We start from the raw sequence: 26,014 nt of genomic DNA on the forward strand, positions 1-26,014 counted from the left end.
TGGGTTCATAGGGTAATTATTGCACAATATTATGGGTAACTTAATGACATTGAATTATACACTTTAAGATAGCTATATCATGCTTATTTTACTAGAGAGAGAGGGAGGGAAGAGGAGAGAGAGAGAGAGAGAGAGAGAGAGAGAGAGAGAGAAAGAAGAAGAAGAAGGAGGAGGAGGAGGAGGAGGAGGAGGAGGAGGAGGAGGAGGGAAAGAAGGAGGAGGAGAAGAAAAAGGAGGAGGAGGAGGAGAAGGATAATGATAACAATAATAATATCAGGAAAGAATTTCTTATTTTAAATTGTATTTTTCAATTACAGTTTACATTCAATATTATTTTGTATTAGTTTCAGGTGTACAGTATATTGGTTAGACCATCATATACTTCTCAAAGTGTTCCCCTCAATATTTCAGTGCCCGCCTGGCACCACACATTGTTATTACAAGGTTATTGACTGTATTCCTTCTGCTGAGCTCTCTGTCTCCGTGACTGTGTTTGCCAGTTAGTGCTTATTAATTGCTGCATCTTATTTGCCAGTCCCCAGCTCTTCTCCCATCTGGCAACCACCCGTCTGTTCTCTGCATCTATGAGTCTGTTTCTGTTTTGTTTGTTTATTTTGTTCTTTAGACCCCACAGATAAGTGAAGTCATATGGTATTTGTCTTTTTCTACTGACATTTCACTGGGCATCATACCTTCTAGGTCTGTTCATGCTGTCTCACATGGTAAGGTTTCATTCTTTTTATGGCCAAGGAACATTCCATTGAATACATCCACCACCATGTTTTTATCTACTCGTCTGCTGATGGGCAGTTGGGTTTCTTCCGTATTTTGGCTACTGTAAATAACACTGTGGTGAACATAGGGGTAGATATATTCTTTTGATGTGGAGTTTCGGGATTCTTAGGACATATTCCCAGAAATGGGATCACTGGGTCAAAAGGCAGTTCCATTTTTAATCTTTTGAGGAACCTCCACACTGTTTTCTACAGTGGCTGCACCAAACTAAATTCCACCAACAGTACACGAGGGTTCCCTTTTCTCCACATCCTTGCCAGCCATTGTTGTTTGTGGATTTATTGATGGTAGCCATTCTGACAGGTGTGAGGTGATATCTCATGTGGCTTTAATTTGCATCTCTTTGACAATTAGTGATATTGTCTAGTAATCATCTTTTCATATATCTAGTAAACATCTGTATGTCCTCTTTGAAGAAGTCTCTGTTCAAGTCCTGTGTCTATTTTTAATTGAATTGCTTGTTGTTGTTTTGTTTTGTTTTGTTGGTGTTGACTTGTATAAGTTCTTTATACATTTTGAACATTAATCCCTTATCAGTTGTGTTATTGGTAAATATCTCCTCCCAACCAGTAATTGGTCTTTCCCTTTTGTTGATGCTTTCCTTTGTTGTAATCCCATTTGTGTATTTTTTCTTTTGTTTCCCTTGCCCAAGGAGATTTATCAGAAAACATATTGCTAAGAGAAGTGTCAGAGATTTTATGATTGTGTTTTCTGCTAGGAGTTTTATGGTTTGGGGGTCTTAAATTTAAGTTTTTAATCCACTGGGAGTTTATTCTTGTACCTGGTCTATAAGAAAGTGGCCTAGTTTCTTTCTGTATTTCTTTCTTTTTGGTTTTATTTTTGGGGTTTTTTTTTTTTTTTTGCATGTATCTGTCCATTTTTCTCAGGAAAGATTTTTGAGTGAAATTGGCTCCCGAACTCAAAAGGACAGCAGAGATAGGTCATCCCAGGACAACACATACCAGCTGCTGTGTCCTTGCTTGGCTGCTGGGAATACCATGATCGGTCCCTCCTACCACACAGAGAGATGTGTGACCTGGAGCAAGTCATATGGGCTTTCCAGGTCCCAGTTTCTTCATCTGAAAATGGAAATCATAGCTCCTGCTCACTCACTCCCCACCTCCCTCAGCCGGTCCTGCCTGACTCTGCTACTGAAACACACGTGCTCCTCTGGGAGAGCAGGGGCCTCACCACCCTGTCCACGCTCGGCCTGGCCCTGGTTAGGAACCTGGTGGGTAGCTGCTGAATGGCCAGGCAAGCAGGTCACCTGGAGGAGAAAGGGTGTAGGGCCACCAGAGAGTGCTCCTCCAAGCCTGGAGGGGTCACTGGTGAGAAACAAAGCTTGTCCTCTCTGCTACCTGCAACCGGCCACCAGGACAAGAGGCTGGGACCTGCAGTCCTGGTGTAAGATGAAATGGGCCACGTGGACAGGTAATGACTTCCCTGACTTAAGAAGTACTCAGTTACCTCTTGAGTCAGGGGAGGGACTAAATAATAGTTTGAAAACAATTTGGCCATTGTTTGAAAAGCATTCCATATTTGAGTGGGATAGGTGATTAAAGTTAACAGACCATTAGGCCTTTGCAGACCTGAAATTCATCATCCCGTTTCCATTCCTGCTGCAGGCGCCGCACACCGGCTGCTGCGGGCTGTGCCGGGGCAGTGCTGTGGATAACCCCTGATCATCCCAGGGTGTCAGTCTTAAGGAGTGTCAGCCAGGAAAATGAGCAATTACTCAAGAAGATCTCCTTCTAGAAACAATAGGCTCTATCAGATATGGGAGGCCAGGACATCGCCGTTCCGGACCTTGCACAACAGCCCTCTTTGCTTGCCCTCGCAGTGCACCAGGACCTGCGGCGAGGGCGCCCGGTACCGCCGGGTGCTGTGTGTGGATGAGGACAAAGGCGGCGAGGTGCACGGCGGGCTCTGCGACCCCAGCAAGCGGCCTGCGGACCGGGAGAGCTGCAGCGTGCAGCCCTGCGAGTACATCTGGATCACAGGAGAGTGGTCGGAGGTGCGTCTGGGGACTCGGCGGTCAGTGGCGGCCTGAGGGGAGCAGGGTGGGAGGCAGGCATGCCCGTGAGCACAGGCCTCAGACAAGTCCCTCCGCCTTCCCGGCCAAGCCCCGTGTGTGTGCTGGGGAGGGTGCATGAGGGGGTGAGCTCCCCTCAACTCTTGGTTCTGTGAGTCACTTGATGCCCTGCTGGTATGATTAGGGAGACATCATAACCAGGGCTGTAATCAGAAGATCCTCTCCATGCAGAAGAGAGTTACATGTAAGAAAACGCCTTTCTGCCCAGGAGGCGGCGGGGAGAGGCGGAGACTGCGGCACACTAGCACGTGTGTAACGGGACGGCTCTCTCCCACACGCGAGGCTGTGCAGAAATGTGGGTCCAAACCTGATTTTTCAGGAACAGATATAGCCCGGGGTTTTATCTGAGGTCTCCTAATTTTAAAATGAGGACTCAGATTACTTGTTTGAAACATTGTGTGGGGCAAACCAAACACATTCATGACCCAGATGCGGGTTGCCCATTCAACAACTCTGCTCCCAGGAACAAAATAATTTCCCATAATACCCAAGGAATCTCAGGGGTCTGTTTTTCACCATCTCCTCCGGCAGAGAGTGCCTATCTGGTCACGGTTTATCATTAATCCAACAGCAGCAATAATAGCATGATTCCATTACTTCCCGACCTCACGGCATTTCCGAACACGGAAAGGTCTGTAACCTCCAGACCAGCTGTGATTTGCCCAGAAGAATCCAGAGGTGCGAAAGGGAGCACTGGGCTCCTGCAGGGGGGGCTCGCTGTTGCCCAGGGCTCTCCAGGTCTGCGTGTGTGGAATTGTTTCTATGAAATTGGTCCTGAAGTTTTTTCTAGCTCCGCCTCTCCATCCTCCTCTCTACTCCAGCGACTCTGCCTCCCTCCCAGGGGACACTGGGCAACGTCTGGAGACATGGCTGCTGGGGGAGGGGGGTGCCCTGAAGTCTGGTGGCGGCCAGGGTGCTGCCAAGCCTCCTCTGTGCAGCGGAGTCTGTGGCCAGTTGTTATTCTGCTACACGGATTAGGTCTCTAAGTCTGAAGTCCTTATTCCTGTAGCTTTAAAACCTAACCGTAACCCTTAGGGAGAAGATTTAATTTAAAAAATTCCCAGATGTGTCATAGATTGAAAAATCTGCAAATGTACAAGCAAAGTGGAGAGGGCTGGAGACAGGACTTCACACAGGGCCACAGGGCCCTGTGAGGGGAAGGGGCCAGAGGACGGGGCCAGAATTATCTCCATGGCTCCTGGGCTCCTCCCTATGCTTGGCCTCCTGAATTTGGGGCTCTGGGGCCAGATCGGAAAGCGGATTCCCAGGGCTGGTGCGTTTTCCTGTCGGCCGGAAGGTATCACTGAGGCCAGAAGCCAGCCCACATTCTTATTGTTTCCCTGCACTGTTATTTCCCAGTTAGAAAAGCAGCCCACATTCATGACCAGCAGGTGACCCCAAAGCAGGGAGAATCGACAGGACCGCCCCCACCTCTGCACTTGCCCCTCACCCCCACCCCCATCCCCACCCCTATGGGTGAGCTTCCTCCACCTCTGAGCTCTGCTCTGAAATGCATTCGGGAGCCGGAGGCAGGGTGCGTGCTTCCAGATCCTCTTTAGATGTGGAGGCCTCCGAGTAAACCGTGACCATATTTGGGTTCAGTTCCACCAGCCGCTGCCTGTCAGCCACCGTGTCCCCATTCACGGCCGCGGGCTGCTCCCTGGGTGGTGATGCTCAGGACCGGCCTTGGCAGACACACAGCCCTGCTCAGATTCGCGCGGACTGAGGTCACCGCACCACGCAAGCGCTGGGTACACACTCCCCCCGCAGCTCGGCCAGGGCAGCCCTCTGCTGTCTGCCCGCACATGAGACACCCCAGCCGGGCCTCACACCCCCGGCCTGGCGTCAGCCGGGTCTCTGGCGTCCGAACAGCGGCTTCCAAAGAAGGAAGAAACGTGGGCAGCGCGACAGCTCCGAGCCCCGGGAGGTGCCATGCATGCCTGCAGCGGGCCTGTCCCTCCTGCCTCTGGCAGGCCTTCAAGGACAGCTCTCTCCCTGGAGCAGTGTCAGGAGGAAGCCATGTGGCGCAGAGCACAGCTCGGGAGTGAGGAGAGAACAGGCTGTGGCTTCCAGGGTGCACAGAGCTAAGGGGCGCTTTGGGCCCTCGGCCCAGAGAAGCAGCCACGCCGGCCACTGCTGGACGGTCCCGGAGGCCCCCCTCGGACAGCTGTGCTCTCAGGCCTCATGCTCCGCTGAACTCAGGGGCACCGGCCATTTAGGTGGTGACTTTGACTAAAATTACCTTCAAAATGAAGTTCATTGTCATTCCGATTTACTTTTAAATAGTACATGAAATACTTCGCTGGGAAAGTTGAACCGCGTATAAAATCAATAACCAATTAGGTGTCCCATCACGGAGGGGGACACTAGTGAGATACTGTTTCTCCTCCTTTTCCGTGCCATGGGCATGTCCAATGCACGCTGATCATGGCAGATGAGCTCAATGGCTGCATGATTGAGAGACAGACAGACAGACAGACAGAGAAGCAGAAAGCCAACATGTTGGTCACTCTATGTAGCCAGGGAGAGAGAGGGGAGGGAAAGGGTAGCGGTCAGATGGAAAGGCAAACCCCATGGAGCAGAAGAGGGGCCTGTCCCCTGTGGGCTACGCGCTCAGGTCGGACACTCGGCCCAGACAGCTCGGGCTCTCTGCGTCCCGCTCGGTCAGCTCTCTGACGTGGTCACTGTCGGTTTGGGAAAGCCAGGGTGTGGGCTGTGGAGGCTGTAAATGGAGCCAATGACAGCTGGAGCTCTCCCTCACCCCTAACCCCCTCTCCCCTTGAAACCCACGAAGGTGCTTGAAGCACCCAGGCACCCAGTGGGAGCACAGACATAGGAGGTCCCGGTCTCCTGCGTGCTGGGGCTCGGCATGGCCACCTGCCCAGCCTCTCCCTCACCCCCTCTCTCCTCAGTGCTCGGTGACCTGCGGGAAGGGCTACAAGCAGAGGCTGGTGTCCTGCAGCGAGATTTACACCGGGAAGGAGAACTACGAGTACGGCCACCAGGCTGCCACCAACTGTCCTGGCACACAGCCGCCCAGCGTGCAGCCCTGCTACCTGAGGGAGTGCCCGGCCTCCGCCACCTGGAGGGTGGGCAACTGGGGCAGCGTAAGTACACGCCGAGCTGCCCAGGCACGGCGTGTGGGGTGGGAAGCCCCGCCCTCACACGGCCTGCCTGACCGCCCCTGCCGTCCCCCTTCCAGAAGAGACCTGGTCAGAAACGCCCTGAGCACCGTGCACTGGGCTGGCTGGGCGGGCAGGCCACCTCCCAGCCCAAAGACCTTGGGCAAGGGCCGGACTTCCGGGCCTCGGTTGCTTCACCTGCTGCGGGAAAGAAAGGTTTAATACAGAAAAGGCACTGACGTCAGAGTGTCACGTGTTAAGTTGCCTACAGTTTCTACAATTAAAAAGTAAAAAGCACCTAGAACTTCGTCACGCCGCTCTGTGGCTGAGCAGCTGGTGGGGCCTAGGCCTTCTGCATTGGGAAGTAGTCCTGTCGTGTAAGAGGTACAAGGGAGAATTTTTATTTATTTATTTTTTTAATAGATTTTTATCAACTTCAGAGAGGGAGAGAGAAACTTCAGTGATGCGAGAGAATTGTTGATCGGCCACGCCCCCCACTGGGGATCGAGCCTGCAACCGGGGCACGTGCCCTGCCTGGCTGAACTGTGAGATCCTGGCTCATAGATGGACACTCAACCACTGACCCACACTGGCCGGGCCGAGGGAGAAGACTTTAAACGGGGGCTGCCCTGGGAAATCACTGCGGCCCCCAGCTCCCTGCAGTTCTGGGTCACTCGCCCCGGCTAACATAGCCTGTTAGGGCAGTGATCGGGCAGAAGCATGGGCGTCGCTGGAAGTGTTGGCGTGGGAACCCTGGCTCCACCAGGACCCGGAACCGATTTGCCATGGGAGCCCTGATCTCTGCTCTGCACAGAGCAATGGCGTCACTCTCCGAGGGTCGCTGTGAGACTGCAGTGAGAACATAACTGTGTCACACCCTATGTGCACATGCATGGAACTGAGGGTGGCAGGCCTGCTTAATGGTGGAAGTAAAACTCAGTGCAGGGACGAGTCCACAAAGTGCTCGATAGTCAGCTGTTGGTTTCAGAGGCAGAGGGTGTGCCGTGACCTGTGTCCGCCGGCCGCCGCTGACCCCGCTCTCCTCGCAGTGCTCCGTGTCCTGTGGCCTCGGGGTGCGGCACCGGTCCGTGCAGTGCCTGACCAACGAGGACCAGCCCAGCCACCTGTGCCCCGCCGAGCTGAAGCCGGAGGAGAGGAAAGCCTGCCACAACGTCTACAACTGTAAGTCAGCGAGTGAAGCCGCCTCTCTGGAGCCTGACAACAGCGGGGTGTGTGTGTGTGTGTGTGTGTGTGTGTGTGTGTGTGTGTTAATGTATTTTTATTGATTTGAGAGAGAGAGAAACATCAATGATGAGAATCATTGATCGGCTGCCTCCTGCATGCTCCCTACTGGGGATCGAGCCCACAATCCTGGCATGTGCCCTTGACCAAAATCGAACCTGGGACCTTTTAGTCTGCAGGCCAGTGCTCTATCCACTGAGCCAAACCAGCTGGGGCTAAAGAACGCGGTTTTCTGTTCACTTGTTTGCCTGCCCACTTCAGAAATAAGCCATTTATTTTAGAGAAACCGTCCCCTTTGCCGACACACCCAGCCCAGGGCGTCTCAGGCCACGTGGCCCCTCGTGTTTTCCAGGTGAGCTGCCCCAGAACTGCCGGGAGGTGAAGCACCTGAACGGCGCCACGGAGGACGGGGAGTACTTCCTGACCGTCCAGGGGAAGCTGCTGAAGGTGAGGCAGCCGTCCTCTCCCTCACGCCTGGGGCCCGAGGGGCCAGGCCCGGTGCCCCACTCTGAGCCGCCCCCGGGAATCCCATCTGCCTTCCAGATCTTCTGCGCGGGGATGCAGTCCGACCACCCCAAGGAGTACCTGACGCTGGTACGCGGGGACGCCGAGAACTTCTCCGAGGTGTACGGGCACAGGTAGGCGGCTCGGCCCAGGAAGCCCGGCCCTGCGGGTTCCCGGACGCCGTCCATCCATCCTCACCAGAACCTTCTCTCTGGCCTGCAGACTGCACAACCCCACTGAGTGTCCCTACAACGGGAGCCGGCGGGACGACTGCCAGTGCCGGAAGGACTACACGGCGGCCGGCTTCTCCAGCTTCCAGAAGATCCGCATAGACCTGGGCACCATGCAGATCATCAGTAAGCGCGGGGTGTCCCATGGGGGTGCTCATCTGTCCTCCCCCTCGGCAGCCTGGCTGCTGAGCCCGGTGCCCAGGAAGCCCGGGGGGACAGGATCCCCTGTCCTGACCCTGGCGGGGGGGGAGGGGGAGGGGGGAGGGAGGCGCGGGCGGCTGCTCCCCCACTGGGCCCGCTGGGAAGGTGCCTGCACATCGGGCCCTCAGACCTGTAATGACGAATGGATGGAGGCGATGGAGGCATATTAAAGGGGCCCCTTGCAGTGGGGGAGTCAGAGCAGCACCCCCAAAAGTGACATCAGAATGGAGGCCTTGAAGTCAAGCAGGGGTGAGCAGTGACATCAGAATGGAGGCCTTGAGGTCAAGCAGGGGTGAGCAGGCACTGGGGACCCGTGTGGGCACGGCCCCCACACACAGTGCACGCGCACACAGGCGTACAGCTACACAAGATAAACGGAGCACACAATTCCCTTTTAAACCGGCCTGCGCGTGGGCTGGTTTTATACTCTGGCCAGCACTGTGTTTTTGTTAGGGACATTCATTATGGGAGTGGTACCGCAGCTCCAACAGCCAAACACGGTCCCCTGAACAGAGGAAACACAAGTGATGAATAATTAATTTTCCCTCATTAACAGTATTGCACTCTTTCCTCTTGAGGTGGATTGCACTTGATTTGTACCAAGATATCTCTAATGGCTTTTAGCTGGGCCATTAGGGCTAATAACAGGGGTCTGCCATTTCTCACTCAGATGCCCCCCTGTCCCCAAAGATAAGGCCCAGGGCTCCTGCCAGGGCCCCTTTCCTGCAGAACCTGGTGAGGGGTCCCTCAGACGTCCCTCCCACCACAATGTGGTCAGCTGCAGGAAGGTTCCAGAAAGACACGGCAGCAAGGTCCCCCGGCGGCAGCTTGTGCAGGAGGATCCTGTCTGCCTCCTGACCCGGTCGCCTTCCCCTCCCAGAGCTGGTCTCAGGAGCTACAAGACAGTTAAAAACACGAGCCCGTGGCTTTATAGGCTTTTAAAAAAGATTACAAGTTAGCCCCAAACTTGAGAAACTGCCATTAATACTTTCAAGATGTGGGTTCCAGTTGCTCCACATTTTGGCAATAACACAGCGTCCGGGCCACTGGAGGACAGAGGAGGCCTCGCGGAGTCACTCGCTGGAAACACCTTCCTCACTTCCTTCCCTGGTCCCGGGGCCTCGGTGGCCATGACCTGTCTCCCCCTCTCCCCCCACCTGCCCACCTCCCACCACACACACACACACACACACACTCTGTGTCAGGGAGGCGGTTCACACAGGATTCATACGGTCACCTTGACCCCCTTTGGGGGCTCCGTGCTGCGAGGAGACAGTCAGGGCTGACACAGCCCGGGGAGAGGCTCTCAGACCCGCCACGAGGGAGAAGCCAGACACATCTGGATGCTTTTGCTCACAAATCACGCTGTGTTTTTTCCCTCCCACTCACTCCCTTATTGTTTCTTTCACTGTCCTTATTCCCTTCTCTCTCCTCGCTAACATCCGGCCCCTCCCCGCCTCTTTCTCCCGCTGTCCCCTCTCCTCTGCCTTTGACCCTCCTCCGAACTCCGCAGCCACGGACTTACAGTTCGCGAGGACCAGCGAAGGGCATCCGGTGCCCTTTGCCACCGCGGGGGACTGCTACAGCGCCGCCAAGTGCCCGCAGGTATGTGCCGGCCCGTCCTGGCTGGCTGCCCGGAAAGCAGGCAGAACAGCTGTTCTGGGGCAAACTGGTCGGGGCCCCGGGAGCCCCTCAGATGCTCACAGCTCCCCACCCCGCCTCCTTCCGCTCTCTGGAGCGATTCCTAAGGGACCGGCCACAGCCAAGCGCCAAACCTCCGCATTCAGCAGAACGCACCGATTGCAATGCAAACATTTAGACACACATTACATGTGGGCTAGCTAGCAGCATGGTAAAGCACATGGTAATAAAATTAATGTTACGAAGCCAGGGGCATGCTCGTGGATGCTGAATGGCTGGCTCTCCGATAAAGAAAAGAACAGCCCTGTTTTGTAGCACTGGCCCGTTTCCGCGGTGCCAATACCTCCCGCCCGCATGGCTGATTTCGAGCACGGGCACAATGTCCCTCAATGGAGAGCTGGGGACAGGCATTCAGCTCCCAAAAGCCGGTGCAGAGGACTCCAGCACACCCCTGCCAACCATTCACAGCCCTGGCTGGTGTGTGGATGGAGAGGCAGTCGCCGACCTCAGAAACGCTCAGACCAGGAGCACACGCACACGCACACACCCTCTCCCCCGCAGGCCTCCTGCCCACGTTCCCGGGCCACAGGTCTTAGCCCTCCTTCTGCAGCATCGGCCTGGCTGTCACAAAACCGGGGCTGCTTCAGGAGGACAGCCGCCAGTCTTTGCAGGACAAGCGAGGAGCGAGGCGGTGGGCAGGAGAAGGTGGCCCCCGGGTTTCCTCTGGTTCGCAGGAGGCCGGAGTCTCCCCTCTGCCTGTGCACCTCGGAGAGCCCGGGGCTGGGGCTGGGGCTGCCTCCGGAATCCCGGGGTGGATTTACACCCCACCACAGGGCCCGTCCACACAAACACATCCGAATCTTCCTTGAAGGCCGTGTTTTCTCAGCCCCGAGCTTTAGAAAGCATTGCTAAAGGTTTCAGAGCCCTGAAGAGGAAGCTCTCAGAGGAGAAAGAAAATAAACAAAGGGCGTGAGGGTGAAAGGGGCCTTTTCTCCATTACCGGGGACTGGAGACTTTTGAAGTGCGGTGTCTTTAGAGCAGTTTGGGACTTCAAACACCCGCTGTGAGGGCTGCCTTTTAGCAGCGAATAGACCGACCCTCTGCACAGCCTTTGTCAGCTGACTCAGGGGTCTCTCTTTTCTGTGTGCGCATCTTTTGGAGGAGCTTAAATAATGAGTGAATTCCCATTCATCTATCCCACTGACTTAGAGACAAATGAGCGGGTTGATTTGCTAAATCCTGACACTGAAACGGTGAGCAAACCCAAAGCCAGTAAGAGGCTCATTGGTGTTTTTTTCCAGCCCTTTCTCCAAACCATATTGGGGACTTAGAGAATTCTTTTTTCCCCACAATATATTTTATTGATTTTTTTACAGAGAGCAAGAGAGAGGGAGAGAGAGTTAGAAACACTGATCAGCTGCCTCTTGCACACCCCCCACTGGGGATGTGCCTGCAACCAAGGTACATGCCCTTGACCGGAATCGAACCTGGGACCTTTCAGTTCGCAGGCCAAAGCTCTATCCACTGAGCCAAACCGGTTTCGGCAAGAATTCTTTTCCTTTATAGAGCACCGACAATGTAGATGAACGAGTGAGTTTTCGAATCGGTTTTTCGGGAAAGGTCTGAAAAGCAGGGCTGTGCGAGCTACTCAAGGATGGTTCATCCTCTGACCCAGGATGCTCTGACCACCTGCTTTTTCTGCCTTCTCCACCGCTGCCACTTGGGGATTCACTTATCATAAGGGGGTGGGGGTCCCCAAGAGCCCTCACCTGAAGATATACCAGAACATGTATATCTTTTAAATCATAGCCCAGTGAATGCCACCTTGTCATTAACTCCCTGAGGCTGGTATTAGTAGCCTTAATTGTTTACTAGGCTCCGGGCGCTGTGCTCAGCATCTGTAAGTCAGCATCTCATCTGACCCCCACAGCGTCCTGTGAGAACACTCCCTGCTCACCGACGGGGACGCTGAGTGTAGAAAGGCTGGGTGACTGTCCAGACGGGGCGCCCCAGAGGCTGGGGGTGACCCCAGGTGTCGGAGTGCAAATGGCAGCCCTGCCTGTCTGGCCAATCCTGTTTCCAGGCAGGATTTCTGCTGCGTCCACTCGCATCCGAGCGGAGAGCAAACCCTGAGGCGTGTCCCTCTCAAAGCTTTCTGGGTCATTTAGTGTATGCGTGGCGCTTCATTGCTGTTTCCCTTTTAAACCGGCCACAGGGGTCGTAGCTAAAACCCTCCTGCCTCCGGACCCTGAAGATGGGCCTTGGGACAAGGATGCCCCTGACGAGAGCGAGAAAGGGTAGAGGTTTTGCCCCCTGGCAGTCCTCAGCTTTAGCGCTGGGACACTTGCTGACAATCAAATCCCTGAACCGGAAAAGGAGGAGAGAGCAGGAGGGCGCGTTCCATTCAGGGGTGTCACCTGCTCGGAGAGGGCAGCCCAGACGCTGGACACCAGGTCAGAGAGGTTGGAGGGGGGGGGGGGTGACTTCCTGGGCTAGTAGCCAGGTCAGCCGCCTGCACCTCCTAAGGGCTTTGGCATCTGGGCAGATCAAGTCCACCTTCTGGGATAGGCCGGGGCCTGGGAAGCAGGATGGGGAGGGAGAAACGAGAGGGGTCCTTGGCAGCGGTGTGGCCTGGGCATGAGAGGAGGTGTGGACCATCCTGGGGGCAGGGATGACCGAGAGAGAAGGAAAGTGGCCCGCTGGGCAATCCAGCCGGCAGAAGCCAGTGTCTGGGGACACCGCAAGGGCCGCTCTGCCTCGGTACAGCCGCTCGGACACTCAGATTAACCACCACTAGGGGCTGTCACAGAGCAATCGCTGGGCACATTTTAAGAGTTCAGCCACTCTGCCAGGTAGTGAGTTACCGCCTAACCCCCTCTTATTCACGGGTTAGATCAGATCACGGTTATGTGTGCACCAGGAACAGGAAGTGCAGGCTGCCCCTGGGGTCTGACAAATGTCACAGATCGGAACCTCGTTCAGGCTGGACGTGGAGACACCTGTCAGGAAAGCGAACCTCCCGCTCGGTGTTGCCGATCCGCGTCAGCTGCCCGCTGACCCCAGAAAACAGGACTGAATTACCTCCACCGCAGACAGGCAAACCGGGTCCCAGGGGCTGAACACCGTGTCAGGGTCTCTCCCATTGCCCTGAAAAAGCGCTGAGTTTACACTCGGGCTGATGGGGCTCCAGCCGCCCTCCTTGCGTTACTAAGGCTTTTGACAAAGGCCTGGGTGGTGAGGTTCAGGAGCAAGCGTTCGCCCTGAGCGTGTTCATGCGGATCATTTCACTCGGGAACTGCTCTCGTGGAGTAAACCTCTAGAAGAAACCTTTTTTAATTTTTTTTTTTATTAAGGTGTTAACATATGTGTCTTCATACCCCCACTGCCCCTCCCCCCCCCCCCCCCCCCCCCCCCGCTCATGCTCTCACTCCCCTGTTGTCTGTGACCATTGGTTTGGCTTATATCCACACATACAAGTCTTTGGTTGATCTCTCCCCCGTACCCCCACCCTCCCCTACCTTCCCTCTGCAAAGCTGTTTTTTGAAAGAGCGAGAGAGGAGACAGAGACCAATGGGAAAAGCAAGAGAACAGCTCTGTGCCACCTCCTTAGGAGGAAATGTGGAAACAGACTGGAGCCATGTATCCAAAGGAACCCCAGTAGCCTGGAGTGGGGGCCTCCCTGGGCCAGACGGGCCCAGGGGCCGGGAGCAGGCCGCGCACGCCCTCTGCTGGCCGCCCCAGAGGCCCGGCCGCTCCTTTGAAGTCCTGCCCCGCTGTGCTCAGTACCCAGGGCCTTGTATGGGGAGCCAAGTCCGGGAAGCTTTGGCAGCGAGGTCTTGTTAGAAAAATTACCTTGTGGCATTTTGTTCCTGAAGGAATCTGGTAATTACGGGCCACGTCAGGGTTGCTGCGTTAGTTGAGAGCGAAGACTTTGAAGTCAGGAAAATAACGTGGGTTGGACTTGCACGGCATCCTGAAGAAGCCAAGCGGCTCTGCTGGGCCTCAGTTTCCCCATCTGCGAAGAAAGCTCCTTCATGGAGCTCTCTCCATGATGGATGAGATGACGCTTGTAAAGGGTCTGGCCCAGACCTATTCCCTCTTCTCCCCCCCTCCCCCCCAAAAAAACAACCCTTCATAATTAGTAGCTCGTTAAGAATTACCACCGTCTCCTTTCCACGTTCCCTTTGACTGTGCAGCCTTTGCTTGGGATGTCCCGTGGAGTGACAATCCTTTTCGCTGGCCATTTTCCAGGGTCGTTTCAGCATCAACCTTTACGGAACAGGCCTTTCTTTAACCGAGTCCGCCAGATGGATCTCACAAGGGAACTATGCCGTCTCCAACATCAGGAAGTCACCGGTAAGGGGCCGCCGAGGGGGGCGGGGTGGGCTGGGTGTCTCTTTCTTCCCTCCCTTCCTACCCCTGCCCTAGGTTGTATGTATGTGCTGTCCCTTTCCACAAACCATTTTGCAAAGGGAAAGAGTGTGTGGGTGAGCATTCTCCATGGGGATGTGAGCGGGCACCTGCAGGCGGTGAGTGGGTGCTGGCCCGGAGGCTGGGAGCAGCAAGAAGCCACCCGGCAAGTGTGAGCACCGGACACCGAGCCATTAGCCAACATGAGGGTCCCTTTCGTGAGCTTAGGGTAAGGTGACCAGACATCCCGCTTTTGGCGGGACAGTCCCGATTTTTAACATTTTGTCCCATGTCCCGTGGCGTTTTAAAAAAATCCTGATTTCAAAAATCGGGACTTTTTTAAAACGCCGTGGGACAAATTGTTAAAAATCAGGACTGTGGACCTGTGGCAGGAACCTGGCCCAGGGACAAGTGGGGGACTTACAGAGCACGGCCCATGGCCCCAGGCTGACCCCCGCCATGGCCCCTGTCCAAGGCCCCCTCAGGTCTGTGAGGAGGGGAGGGGGAAAGAAAAGAGAACTGGAAATGGGGTGTAGAGCTGCCAGACAGAATACAGGATGCCCAGGGAAATTAGAATTTTAAATAAACAAGGAAACTTTTTTTATTATTAAGTCTTCAACATCACATGCGGCATATTTATTGTAAAAAGCATTTGTTGGTGATCTGAAATTCACCCCTGGTTGGGCATCCTGTATTTTTATTTGCTGATCCTATCAAATCAGAATATAAAGGAGCAGCTCAATCTGCTTCCCCTCGGGAAAGACAGCTTCATCCCACTGTGACTTCCCAGGAAAATCTGAGTTTCCTGCTGCCCGTGTTGTAAGCTGCAGTTATATTTGTGTCCATGGAAAAAAAGAAAAAGAAAAAAAAAGAAAAAAAAGAAAAAAAGAAAAACATGTTCTCACTCCCTCTTGTGTCAGCCAATCAGCTACCTCTAATTAGATTGATTGCACATAAATTAATCATTACAACTTTTTCCTTGCACTGAAGGGGATGGAGAGAGCGGAGAGCAGCACACGCCTGCTCTGAAATTATAATGCTCTTCCCTACCCCTGCCCTCCAGGGTCTACATATTATTATGTTTCAATGACCCAGAGGAACAAAAAACTAATTAACTGCCCAAAACATGGTCCGACATGAAGCATCATTATGTAGGAAACCATCTATGTAAACTGCGGTACAAGTTTCAATCCTGTTAGGCAGCCAAAGTCAATATCGCAGTTTTGTTCACACAACTGACAATAGTTACAGCCGGGAGCGCCACCTTGTGGAAACAATGATTACTACCGGACAAGATCCCCTGGCTGCGCCCCAAGCTTTGGGCTCCGTTTCCCCTGTGCAGGACGGAATGGGTTCCACAGTTGCCTGTCAGCATTTTCCTTTTAAATCTTGGTGTTCCACAGCAGTTCAGAGAGCCTGCACTCAAAACAATCGCCAGGGTCTGTGGGGCATCCCGTATGCCTCTGGAGCCAGACTGAGCCACCGCTAGCCACAGGCAGCCCCTGCAGGAAACACCGCTCTTCCCGCACTTGGAAAAAAAACCTATTTTATTTCCTTCTCGAAGCATCACAGCAAGCATGGGGCATGAGAGGTGGGACTAAATACACAGGGTGGAAATCTGTGACTTTATTCAAATTAATGGTCCCCACATCAGTGATTCTCAGACCAGACCCTGCGTCTGCACCACCTCCGGGGCTGCCTGGGAAGGCCAAATGGACATCCTGACAGTGTCCCCTGGGGCAGGGGGCTTAAGCTGGCAGTCGGACATCCTTAGTGCTGTGCTCGCCAGCCATGGGCTGGGCTTCTGGGTGAGCAGTGCTCCCCTTGTGGGAGCACACTGACCATCAGGGGGCAGTTCCTGTGTTGAGTGTCTGTCTCCTGGTGGTCAGTGCGCATCATAGCGACCAGCTGTTCCGCTGTTCGGTCTATTTGCATATTGCCCTTTTATCATATAGGATTATCCAACATTTTCTCAGTCCTGAGGCTGGCCATAGTTTTTAGAAGCTGATGGAGGTGGCGAAGGAAGCAGGCTTCCTTGAGATGATCGTGGAAGGCCAGGGACTGTAGGCTGAGCCCAGGCTGAGCCTGGGCCCTCTGGTATCCACAGCACCACATGGATTTTGTCCACATGGGACCCCACCCCACCCAAGAAAGGAAAATGAGCATGCTCCAGCCCCAGAGCTGCTGGCTTCGCTAAGGCACCAGGAGACCTCCCGTCTCCCATTGGCTGAGGAAACAGAGAAGGTGGGGAAAGTATGAAATATAAACTGTCCTTAATGGCGCAGAGCATCATTCATCTTAACATATGTAAGAGCTCACACCAGCCTGGCTACCACATGTTCGTTGAAGTCATGGGGCTTATTTCTAGAATGCTCCATTTGCTTTAGGGAAGAAATAAATGCGGTTGGTGCTTCTGAAATGCTGGAAAACAGACCCTTTTCTCAATAATAGGGACTGTTTCCATGGCAACCACTTTATGCTATGCATCTCCCCAGTACATTTTGTTGTTGTTGTGTAATAAAAATAAGTTTGGGGTTAGTTTTTATCTAAATCACATTAGCAGAGTCCCAATTAGTAAAATAAGATGACAATTGCAAAGTCATTATCAACGGTTTTACAAATACCAGCCTTTCCTCATCTCCATGACAACAGGCAATGATGGGGATGCACAGAGGAAATACACCCTTATGATACAGACAGCGAATATTCCACAAGTACTAGGTTAAGTACTAGGCCATGCACTGCACATGCCTTCATTGATTTACTGCAAACCTGTCAGGAGACACTAATATCACCCCCATTCCCAGGTGCTCCGGGCTTACAGTTACTTAAAGATGCAGCACCGGCCCCACGCTGCCTTCAGGTCCTCTCTCCACCGGGTCAGGAGAGAGTTTAGGTGAAGCTCAAGCTGTGATGAGACAGAGGCATTCTAGCATGTTGGCATCCTACGACCACCAGCCCAGTTCTCAGCCTGGGAGAAGGCTCCTGGCTAGAAGCTTGGTCTGGCGTCTGATCCAGTTGCTGGTGTCAGACTCACTCCAGAACTCACATGGGCCTTAAACCAGGACCATAGGGGTGATAGAAACTCCCGACTCATCTCACTCATACCCCAAGGCATGCACATGTGAGAGAGAACCTAATTTGTCCTTTTTACTTGTTAACTTGGCAAAGTTCTATGACCACTAAGAGTATCCTCATTTGCAAGACACTTTCCTAATTTGGCCATAAGAACCAAATATCCGTGGCCTTTGACCCAGTTCTGGGAATGTAACCCAAATGCAAGCACGCGATGGTCCATCACAGTGTTACTCCCAATAGTGAGCGGCATATGGGAAACATCGAAGATGCCAAACGCTGTGCCCAGTGGAGGGGTAGAGGGGTATCGTGATATGATGAACTCACAGTGTGGGAGATGCTGCTTAAACAAGTTCTTCCTTGCATGGTGAAGAGTTAGGAGAACTTAGGAGCAGAGTGATTCGAATCCCAGATCAAAAAGAAGAGTGCGCCTCAGCCTCATTTATTCATTCATTCATTCATTCAACAAATGCATATTTAGTATCACTGAGCCAGGCAGGTTCATAATGTAAGTGTATGAAGCACACTTATTTTTGTATTGCTGTTTATTAACTACTAGAGGTCCAATGCATGAAAATTCGTGCAAGAATGGGCCTTCCTTCCCCTGGCTGCCAGCACCGCCTTTGCTCCAGCCGAGAGCTGCCTTTCTGCCTTCCCACACTGCCTAGAGGCCCAGAGCAGCTGGGGTGGTGTAGAACGCCTGCATAGTCACCATGGAGATGACGCAAGCATCCCAACCCCACCACTCAGCGCCTGTTTATGCAAATTAACCCACCATCTTTCTTGACTTAATTTGCATACTCACTCTTGATTGGCTGATGAGCGTAGCGAAGGTACAAGCAATTTGCATAGTTCTCTTTTATTAGTGTAGATTGCATTGTTTTCCATATTTCCCCTGGAAACCTGTGTTTGCCTACCCTGTATACTGTACTAGGTTCTGGAGACTCTGGGATCTTAACTTGGCAGTGCCTTGCCAGCCTGGGGCTCAGCTTCTGGCAGGAAGACAGATGTAAAGGAGGAACTGCCTAACTTTACAGGCTGCTGTATAGCAGTAACAGGGCAGAAAGGCATGTCAAGGAAAGGACCGCTGGGCTGGGACCTGAAGGACTTTCCAGTCAAAAGTTGGCCTGACCCAGTGCACACAGAGGGCAAAGGAGGAGAGCGCTCCAGGTAGAGGAATGACGTGCTCAGGCCTAGGGTGGAGAGCACGTCAGAAAAACAGCCCACGGAAATTCAGAGCTGCAGCAGGGCAGGGTAGAGGGAAGCGATGGTATCTGGAATGAACACATAGGACTATAGACCAGGGGTGGAGAATGTCTGGCCCTGCCAAGGCATTGGGGGTGAGTTAATTACATGTTCGACCAAATGTACAGGCCGACTTTAAAGTTGATAATTTTGTGTGGCCCCAGAATGATGTTATGACTATCCAAATGGCTGCTGGCAGAGAAAAGATTCCCCACCCCTGCTCTAGATCAAGGGCTGGAAAACTTTCTCTGCAAAGGACAGGTTTACTTTCTCTGGACATGTTTACTTGGCTATTACAATCGAACAAGATTTCATGGGTGAACTGTTTCCATTCTTGGCTAACAAAGGAGCCACTTTGAAACTTATTTATTACTCATCACATTTTTTATTTTTACAAAGAAATTATGCTTCGGTGAGATACTCCTTTTTAAACATTCTGAACTTGGGCCGAGACCGGTTTGGCTCAATGGATAGAGCGTTGGCTTGGGGACTGAAGGGTCCCGGGTTCGATTCCGGTCAAGGGCATGTACCGTGGTTGTGGGCATATCCCCAGTAGGGGGTGTGCAAGAGGCAGCTGATCGATGACTCTCTCTCATCGATGTTTCTAACTCTCTATCTCTCTCCCTTCCTCTCTGTACAAATTCAATAGAGTATATTTAAAAACAAACAAACAAACAAAAAAACATTCTGAACTTGGGGCATTGCTTGCCCAGAAGTCGGGAACACTGTGATGAAGGCCGAGTTTGGTAACACTGGTTTAGCAGCGGTCGCCAACCTGGGGCCCACAGACCAGTGGCCCGTGGGGTCCAAAAGGTTGGCGACTGCTGGTTTAGAGTGTTTTCTCCTCGCACAGCTGTGATGTCACTGTGAAATAAAGCCCAGGCTTTGCCCTCTCAATTTGATAATGGGATAATCAACACATCACTGTACCTTAAAAGTGTAGCATCCAGAGTCCACTTTTCTTCTCTGCTTGTTTTGACACTAGTAATAAAAAATAAAGCAGAATGTTATGATATAGAATACCCCTGGCACTCAAAACACTGTCGACTGAAGAGGTGTCACCGTGATTGGCATTGTGCAGAATAGCAATATAGAGAGCTGTCCAAGCTACTCAATACTGGAATGAACAAGGCTACATTTCAATAAAACCTTAGGGGCAGTGAAATTTGAATTTTATAAAATTTTCACATGCCAAGAAGTATTATTATTATTATTATTATTATTATTATTTGCTTCATCTAATCTGTTTAAAAGGTACTCATGACCTGATTGGTAGCTCAATTGGTTAGAGTGTCATTATGATGCTCCAAGGTTGTGGGTTCGATCCCCGGTCAGGGCACATACAAGAAGCAACCAATGAATGCATCAATAAGTGGAACAAGAAATCATTGTGTCTCTGTGTCTCCCCTTTCCTCTCTCTCAACATTAATAAATAAAAAATAAAATAAAAACGTCAACTCTATGCTTGACCTGTGGGCCATACGGAAGTGGGTGGAGGCTGCACTGAGCCCACAGCCGTCACCCCAGCTTCACCCACAGTGAGGTGCAGGTGCCACTGCTTTTAGGAGGCCTGCTCCTATGTGTGCAGGAGTGATCGCCTACAGAGCCAGGGCGTGCGCTGGACACGCTAGCCAAGCGGGGAGTCTAATGGCATGCATCTGCTTGCAGGATGGCACCCGAGTCGTCGGGACATGCGGTGGTTACTGTGGGAAATGCACTCCCTCCTCAGGCACTGGCCTGGAGGTTCGGATTTTATAGTTAAGGTAAGTAAGTTCTGTCTGACTGTCTGTCTGTCTGTCTACATTCTTTCCGTAGCCTAATGAGTAACAAATGTGGCCAGGTCCATTGCCCCCAGATAAGGGACTGTCCTGCCTATTCCTCCCCTGCGCATCTGCCCTCCACTCTGGGATCTAAGGCTTCCTATGTCAGCTTTGGCTAAAGAGCTGGTTAAAGTGCCGCCACTCAGCAGGCCCTGCCTCAGGAGGACCTGAATCTGGGCAGGAATCTGTGTTTTTAGGACAGAGAATTCTGATGTGGGTGACACAACCTTTGCGAATGCTGCTGGGAGTATTGTAATAATAACACTTAGGGAGTTCCCTGCGCCCTGACTGTGTGCCGGCCTGCACGCTCAGCGGGCATCATCTCATGGAATCCTCACAAGAGAGCCACACATGGGCCTGTGATCCTCGTTTTACAGATGGGAGTCGCAGCCCACATAGTAGGCAGTTTGCCTGTGGGCACGATGAGTCCCCTTGGCAGAGCCTGGGCATGTCCTGCACCAGAGCCCCTGCCCTCCTGACTGCACTGTGGCACACACTTTGGGTGCAGTTGGGAGCTTGTTAAACACGCAGAATCCCAGGTCTCACCTTAGACCCGTGAAACCAACATCTGCATTCAAATAATCCCCAGGAGAGTCGTGCTGTGGAAGCTTGGCAGCCCCTGGTCTAACCGCATTACGCCGACAGGTGCCTTCTTTGCTGGGCAGAGGGCAGAGTCGGTCCCCCTTTTTCTTGCCTCAGTGCCTTCAGCCACAGGGAAGAACTCAACCCGCTCGTGTGACCACCCACTAGCTGCCGTCCAGTTTCCAGCAACCCATGGTCCTGGGAAGCTCCTTAAGACCCTGACACAGGGGAACCTAATGGTCACTTATAAAGCAATATTTCCAGGTTCAATTAAACATCTAAATTCAAAATGATGACCTCAAGTTAGGATTCCTTCCTTTGCAAGAGGCAAAAGACCAAATGGAAACGTACTGTCTTAAATAACTCAGTCATTCAAGCAGTGGGCTGGCTTCAGGCATGACTGCATCCAGAGGCTCAAGCTGAGTCATCGGGATTCATTCCTTCTCCATCAATCCACAATGCTTGCCTCTTAAAGGGCTTCCTTCTCAGGGGGGCCATCTCTCCGCACCGTGGCCCCTGGCAGCTCTAGGCTCACACCACCCTTAAAGCGCATGGTCCCAAGTAAATGCTCATCTCCAGCATCCATTCTGCACAGGAACTCTGGCTCTGTTTGGGTCACATGGCCACTTCTGAACCAATCACCATGTCCAGAAAATGGAGATCATGTACCCATCTAGAATCGGGTGATTGACAGCTTCATTTGGAAGAGACATAGTTCCTAACACATAGGGGTTTGTTATCAGAAATGGGGAGACTGATGAAGGCAGGCAAAGTCAGCAGGTATCCACCAGAGATACCCATTATATGTGTATTTATATACTTTACCTATGGTAAAGAGATGTTTGCATGTGTTTTACATAACATTTACATGTACATAGAAGGAAATATTCCAGTATGAGAAGAGCATTCTCTCAGGTGGGAATTTCCAGCTAGTGACTTTTTATTCTTTATGCTCCCCTGAAATCTACAGGTATTTTATAGCAAACACACATTACTTGTAAAATCTAGGAATAATGTGTGATTGTTCATTCTACATGTGAAAAGTATGGATTGCTTACGCTTGACTTTTGACATTTGAGACAGAAGATTGACCTTTCTTGGTTGGCTCATCTGTTTCAGGTGCCCTGAAGAGGAAGCCGTGATGGACGGATGAAGGATAGTAATGCAATACCTCCACCTAAAATCTGGGCGTGTGTGTGTGTGCGTGTGTGCGTGTGTGGACTTGTATGCTTGTGTGTGTGTGTGTGTGTACTTATACATATGCATATATAAACCTATATATACACACCCATATCTCCGGATATGGGTGTGTATATTTGTGGAATGTCCTAATGATGTAAAGTTTAATATTTATGTTTGAAATTATTTATTGTGATGTAATATTTTTGTACGTAAAATGATTCTATTATGACTGCCTTTTGCAATATTTTGTTCCTTGCAGTCAGACCACTGCATTTTACGTACTCTACATTATATGTAGTATTATGACAAAAGTGATCCTTCATTATCACGGTACACCATTGTTTACTTTCTATATGTAAATCTTTTTATTGCTCATTTTTTTTTTAAAAAATTGTAATTTGTTTTTGAAAACAATCTAGCTATCATCAAGGTGCTACAGCAATATTTGCCATTTCTATGAAAGCGTCGTTAGCCAGTCAGGAATGTAGTGATGTCACAGATTGTTCCAGCTATGAATTACATTAAGTATCTGTTCAGTTTCATGTGAACTCTGGGAACAAAATTGCTGCCTTGGTGCTACTATTGTATTATTTAAGTGATCTTCAGACTCAGAAATGCAAACACTTTTAATAAGGGAGGAACCGAAAGACATTGTCCCGTGGACGGAATCACTGGGCCAGAAGGAGACCAGCTGTTTACCCCACTTCCGGACATGTCTTTCTTGGAAGAGAGCTGTGCTCTGATCTTTTCATTGCGATTGTTGTGAATATGCTTTGCTTCAGTTCATGGTGCCTTATTCCCTCCGTGTGAAAATGGAGGGCCCCTCAAGCAGCGTCATTCCAGAGGCCTTGAGAAAGAGAGGTCCTCTCAGCGTTTCGCTAAGGTTTTCTGAAATGACGCCCGAGTTTACCAGATGCGAGACGAGGATGCATACGTAGGATGCTGGCTCCAGCACCACCAGAGTACTGAGAAATTCAGAGCCAGGTGCTTAGTCATTGCCTTTTGCATGAACACATTGGCTGGCAACACGCCTTTCCCTCCAGCCACGAGCCCAGGACCCTGCCAGCATTCATGGCTGCTGCGGTGACTGGCATTGGTGACAAGACAGGATCTGTGGGGAACCGGGCTTTCTGACCGTCCATCACCCCAGTCTGCTACGTCTCTCCAAATGGAAGTTCCAAAGCCATGGTCCTGCTGCCTTCCGACCCGACCGGAGGGAAGTCATTGCCAGCGCCCCCTGGCAGGCCCTGCCGACGCCCACAAACCAAAGAGACAAAGAAAAGCCTGGCAGCTCCTCCGCGCCCCGGAACTCCAGAGTGCGCCAGGAGAGGGTAGACTCAGTGTGTGAATACGTGCTGTTCTCCATTGTTAACACTTGCAAAAATATAGTATATGAATAAATACCGTGACCACGTCCAAACACTTGTGTTCCACGTGGTTTCTGGACTCTCGTTCCAGTGGGAATGAAAATGTCTCTAGTTTTTAAGATTGCCAGGTTGAGGAGAAACGCAGAGTTCCTAATCTCAGCAATGACAGCTGCTATTTTAGAGACAGATAAGGGATGGGGACTGTCCCCAAGTCTGTCTTTTTATCACTCACATCAGTGGAAGTGATTCTTCCAAAAATCAGAGACATAAACCTCTTACCTGTGTGACAGAGAACAAATGAACTAATGAACCAGGTTTAAGTGGGATTTGGGAACTTAACTGTCCATTTTTTAAAACAGTAATTTCTACACGAAAGACTCATGGTGTCTATAGAAATGAGAGCTTTTCGAAGAAGTCTAATGGTAAGTGGACATTCACCATGTACCAGACCCTTTACTGAATTGTTTTAGCTCATCCCCACGACTACCCAAGAGAGCAGGTAATAAATTGTCGTCCTTCTATGGAGGAGACAGCGTCTTCGAGATGCAAATAGGCCTCGGCCACAGGTCACAGACAGCTTAAAGGGCAGCCCCCAAAGAGCTCTGACATTGTGCAGTGGAGGTGGGACCACATGCCCATTGGGGTCATGTCCAGTGATTGACAGGTTCGTTTGGAACAGGGACAGTTCCCACAACAGAAGAGTTCTGTCATCTGAAAAGGGCAGATGATATGAAGACAGGCTGAAGCAGCAGGTGTCCAGTCTAGATTCCAATTGTGTGTTTGTGTGTGTGTGTGTGTGTGTTATGCACACGCCTATGTGCATGTGTGTGCTTATATGCATATGTCAAGTCTCCAAGTCCCATAGCTCACACCACAGTCCCAGTCCCCTCCCTGTCATTCTTCAACATCATCTGTACCTCGCTTCTCATCCTTTCCCAGACACCTGCTAACTGAATGATCTCGAGCCTTGTGAAATGAGGCTGTTGATAGTCCTCCCAGCAGCCCTGCAGGATTGGGTGTTTGCCGAAGCCCCTCTGAGCCTGCACCGTGGTGCCAGGAACAGCCCTCAGAATGGGCACGATTGGCAAGGTTAAACTGACGGCAGAGAAGGCACGGGTTGGGGCCAGTTGGGAGCGGCGTTCAGCGGTTAATCCCAGAGCCTGCCTGCAGCGGCTTACACGCTGGAAGGTGCATCTCACTGATGTGTAAATTAAACCTGGAGGGAGGCAGTCCACAGGGTGTGCAGTTCCACAAGATCCTCAGGGATGGAGTTCTTTCTCTGTGTATTTCTCAGTTTTTCGTATTTCAGTGGTGGCTGCTGAAGCTCCAGCAATCACTCCCAAATTCCAGGCAGCAAGGAGGAAGAAGGGATGGTGGGTGTGTAACAGGTGGCCTGGCCCCAGATCTCTGCCCGGCTTTGTAAGAGGATTTCTAGAAGCCTCACCCACAGATTCCGCTTGTACCTGCTCAGCTGGAATTGAGCCCTGTGGCTGCCCCTGGGCTGGGGACACGGGGGAAATAGGGCATTTCACAGAGAGCACGGTCACACTGCAGGACACGAGGAGTCTGTTCCTAGGAAAGAAGGCACATGATTGGAAAGAGGCGAATAGAAGTCTCTCAACAGGTTCAGGTCCAGAGGCTGCGGAGGGAAGGTTTGGAAGCAGCAATCAAAGTAAGAAGAGCTCACAGAGGCTGGGCTAAAACAGTGACCATTGCAATGCCAAATAATTACAGTGATGTCCGCGGTGGAATGGACAGGCTCTGGCAGCGGGTAGGTGCAGGTGAGCCGTGGGAGAGAAGGCACTGACCAGCATGAGAACAAGATGAGGTTCCACTTTGCTTCCAAATAGCAACAGGGTGATGGGAAGGTGATGGGTGGGTGAGTGGACAGATACAATCTGCTGAAATCCATTCATCTGTTACATTTTTATATCTCTGCACACATTAAATACTGTCTTTGTATTCTACTCATTTATCCATCTATCCAAAGAACATGTATTTCCTCTCTGCTAATTTCCAAGCTCTGTTCTGGACTCCGGAGGTTCCGCAGTGTGTTAGGGTGTAGACCAAGAAGCTGTCCTTTAGGGCTGCCATATGAAAATGCCACAATTGGGTGGCTTAGGTGACAGAAATACATTCCTCACAGGCTAGAAGTGTAAGGTCAGGGTGCTGCTAGGGCTGGTTTCTGGCGAGGCCCCTCTTCCTGCCTTGTAGACAGCCCTCTACTTGCTGTGTCCCCACGTGGGCTCTCCCAGTGTGGAGAGAGAGAGAGAGGGATCTGGTGTCTCTCCCTCTTATAAAGACCCCCATGCTACCATCCTGCTGGATTAGGGCTCCACCCTTATGACCTCATTTGACCTCTTAGAAGCCCTAACTCCAGATATAGTCCTATTAGGAGTTAGGGTTCCAACATATAAAATTTGGGAAGACAGTGCATTTCATAACAGAGTCTATGACAAAGAGACCCCAAGATGGGCATTTATTCCTCTTCCGTTTGCTGTGCAGA

The 26,014-nt window shown here is 51.7% G+C and overlaps 1 protein-coding gene across 3 annotated transcripts in view; it reads left to right on the forward strand.

Moving 5' to 3' along the window:
* The window catches only part of ADAMTS9 (ADAM metallopeptidase with thrombospondin type 1 motif 9), a 157,173-nt gene extending 133,576 nt beyond the window's left edge, over positions 1 to 23,597 (forward strand). For all 3 annotated transcript variants that reach the window (XM_084902692.1, XM_084902694.1, XM_084902693.1), the window contains 10 exons: positions 2,636 to 2,809; positions 5,800 to 5,994; positions 7,059 to 7,191; positions 7,604 to 7,698; positions 7,795 to 7,889; positions 7,978 to 8,111; positions 9,700 to 9,791; positions 14,079 to 14,183; positions 20,226 to 20,320; positions 22,079 to 23,597. In XM_084902692.1, the coding sequence (XP_084758818.1) occupies positions 2,636 to 2,809; positions 5,800 to 5,994; positions 7,059 to 7,191; positions 7,604 to 7,698; positions 7,795 to 7,889; positions 7,978 to 8,111; positions 9,700 to 9,791; positions 14,079 to 14,183; positions 20,226 to 20,315 (1,113 nt within the window). In that variant the 3' untranslated portion in view covers positions 20,316 to 20,320; positions 22,079 to 23,597. The remainder of the gene's footprint in view (positions 1 to 2,635; positions 2,810 to 5,799; positions 5,995 to 7,058; positions 7,192 to 7,603; positions 7,699 to 7,794; positions 7,890 to 7,977; positions 8,112 to 9,699; positions 9,792 to 14,078; positions 14,184 to 20,225; positions 20,321 to 22,078) is intronic.
* The last annotated feature ends 2,417 nt before the right edge of the window (positions 23,598 to 26,014 follow it).

This window comes from Pipistrellus hanaki, assembly GCF_964339955.1.
Source record: "Pipistrellus hanaki genome assembly, chromosome: 13".
In the NCBI taxonomy this organism is placed as follows: domain Eukaryota; kingdom Metazoa; phylum Chordata; class Mammalia; order Chiroptera; family Vespertilionidae; genus Pipistrellus; species Pipistrellus hanaki.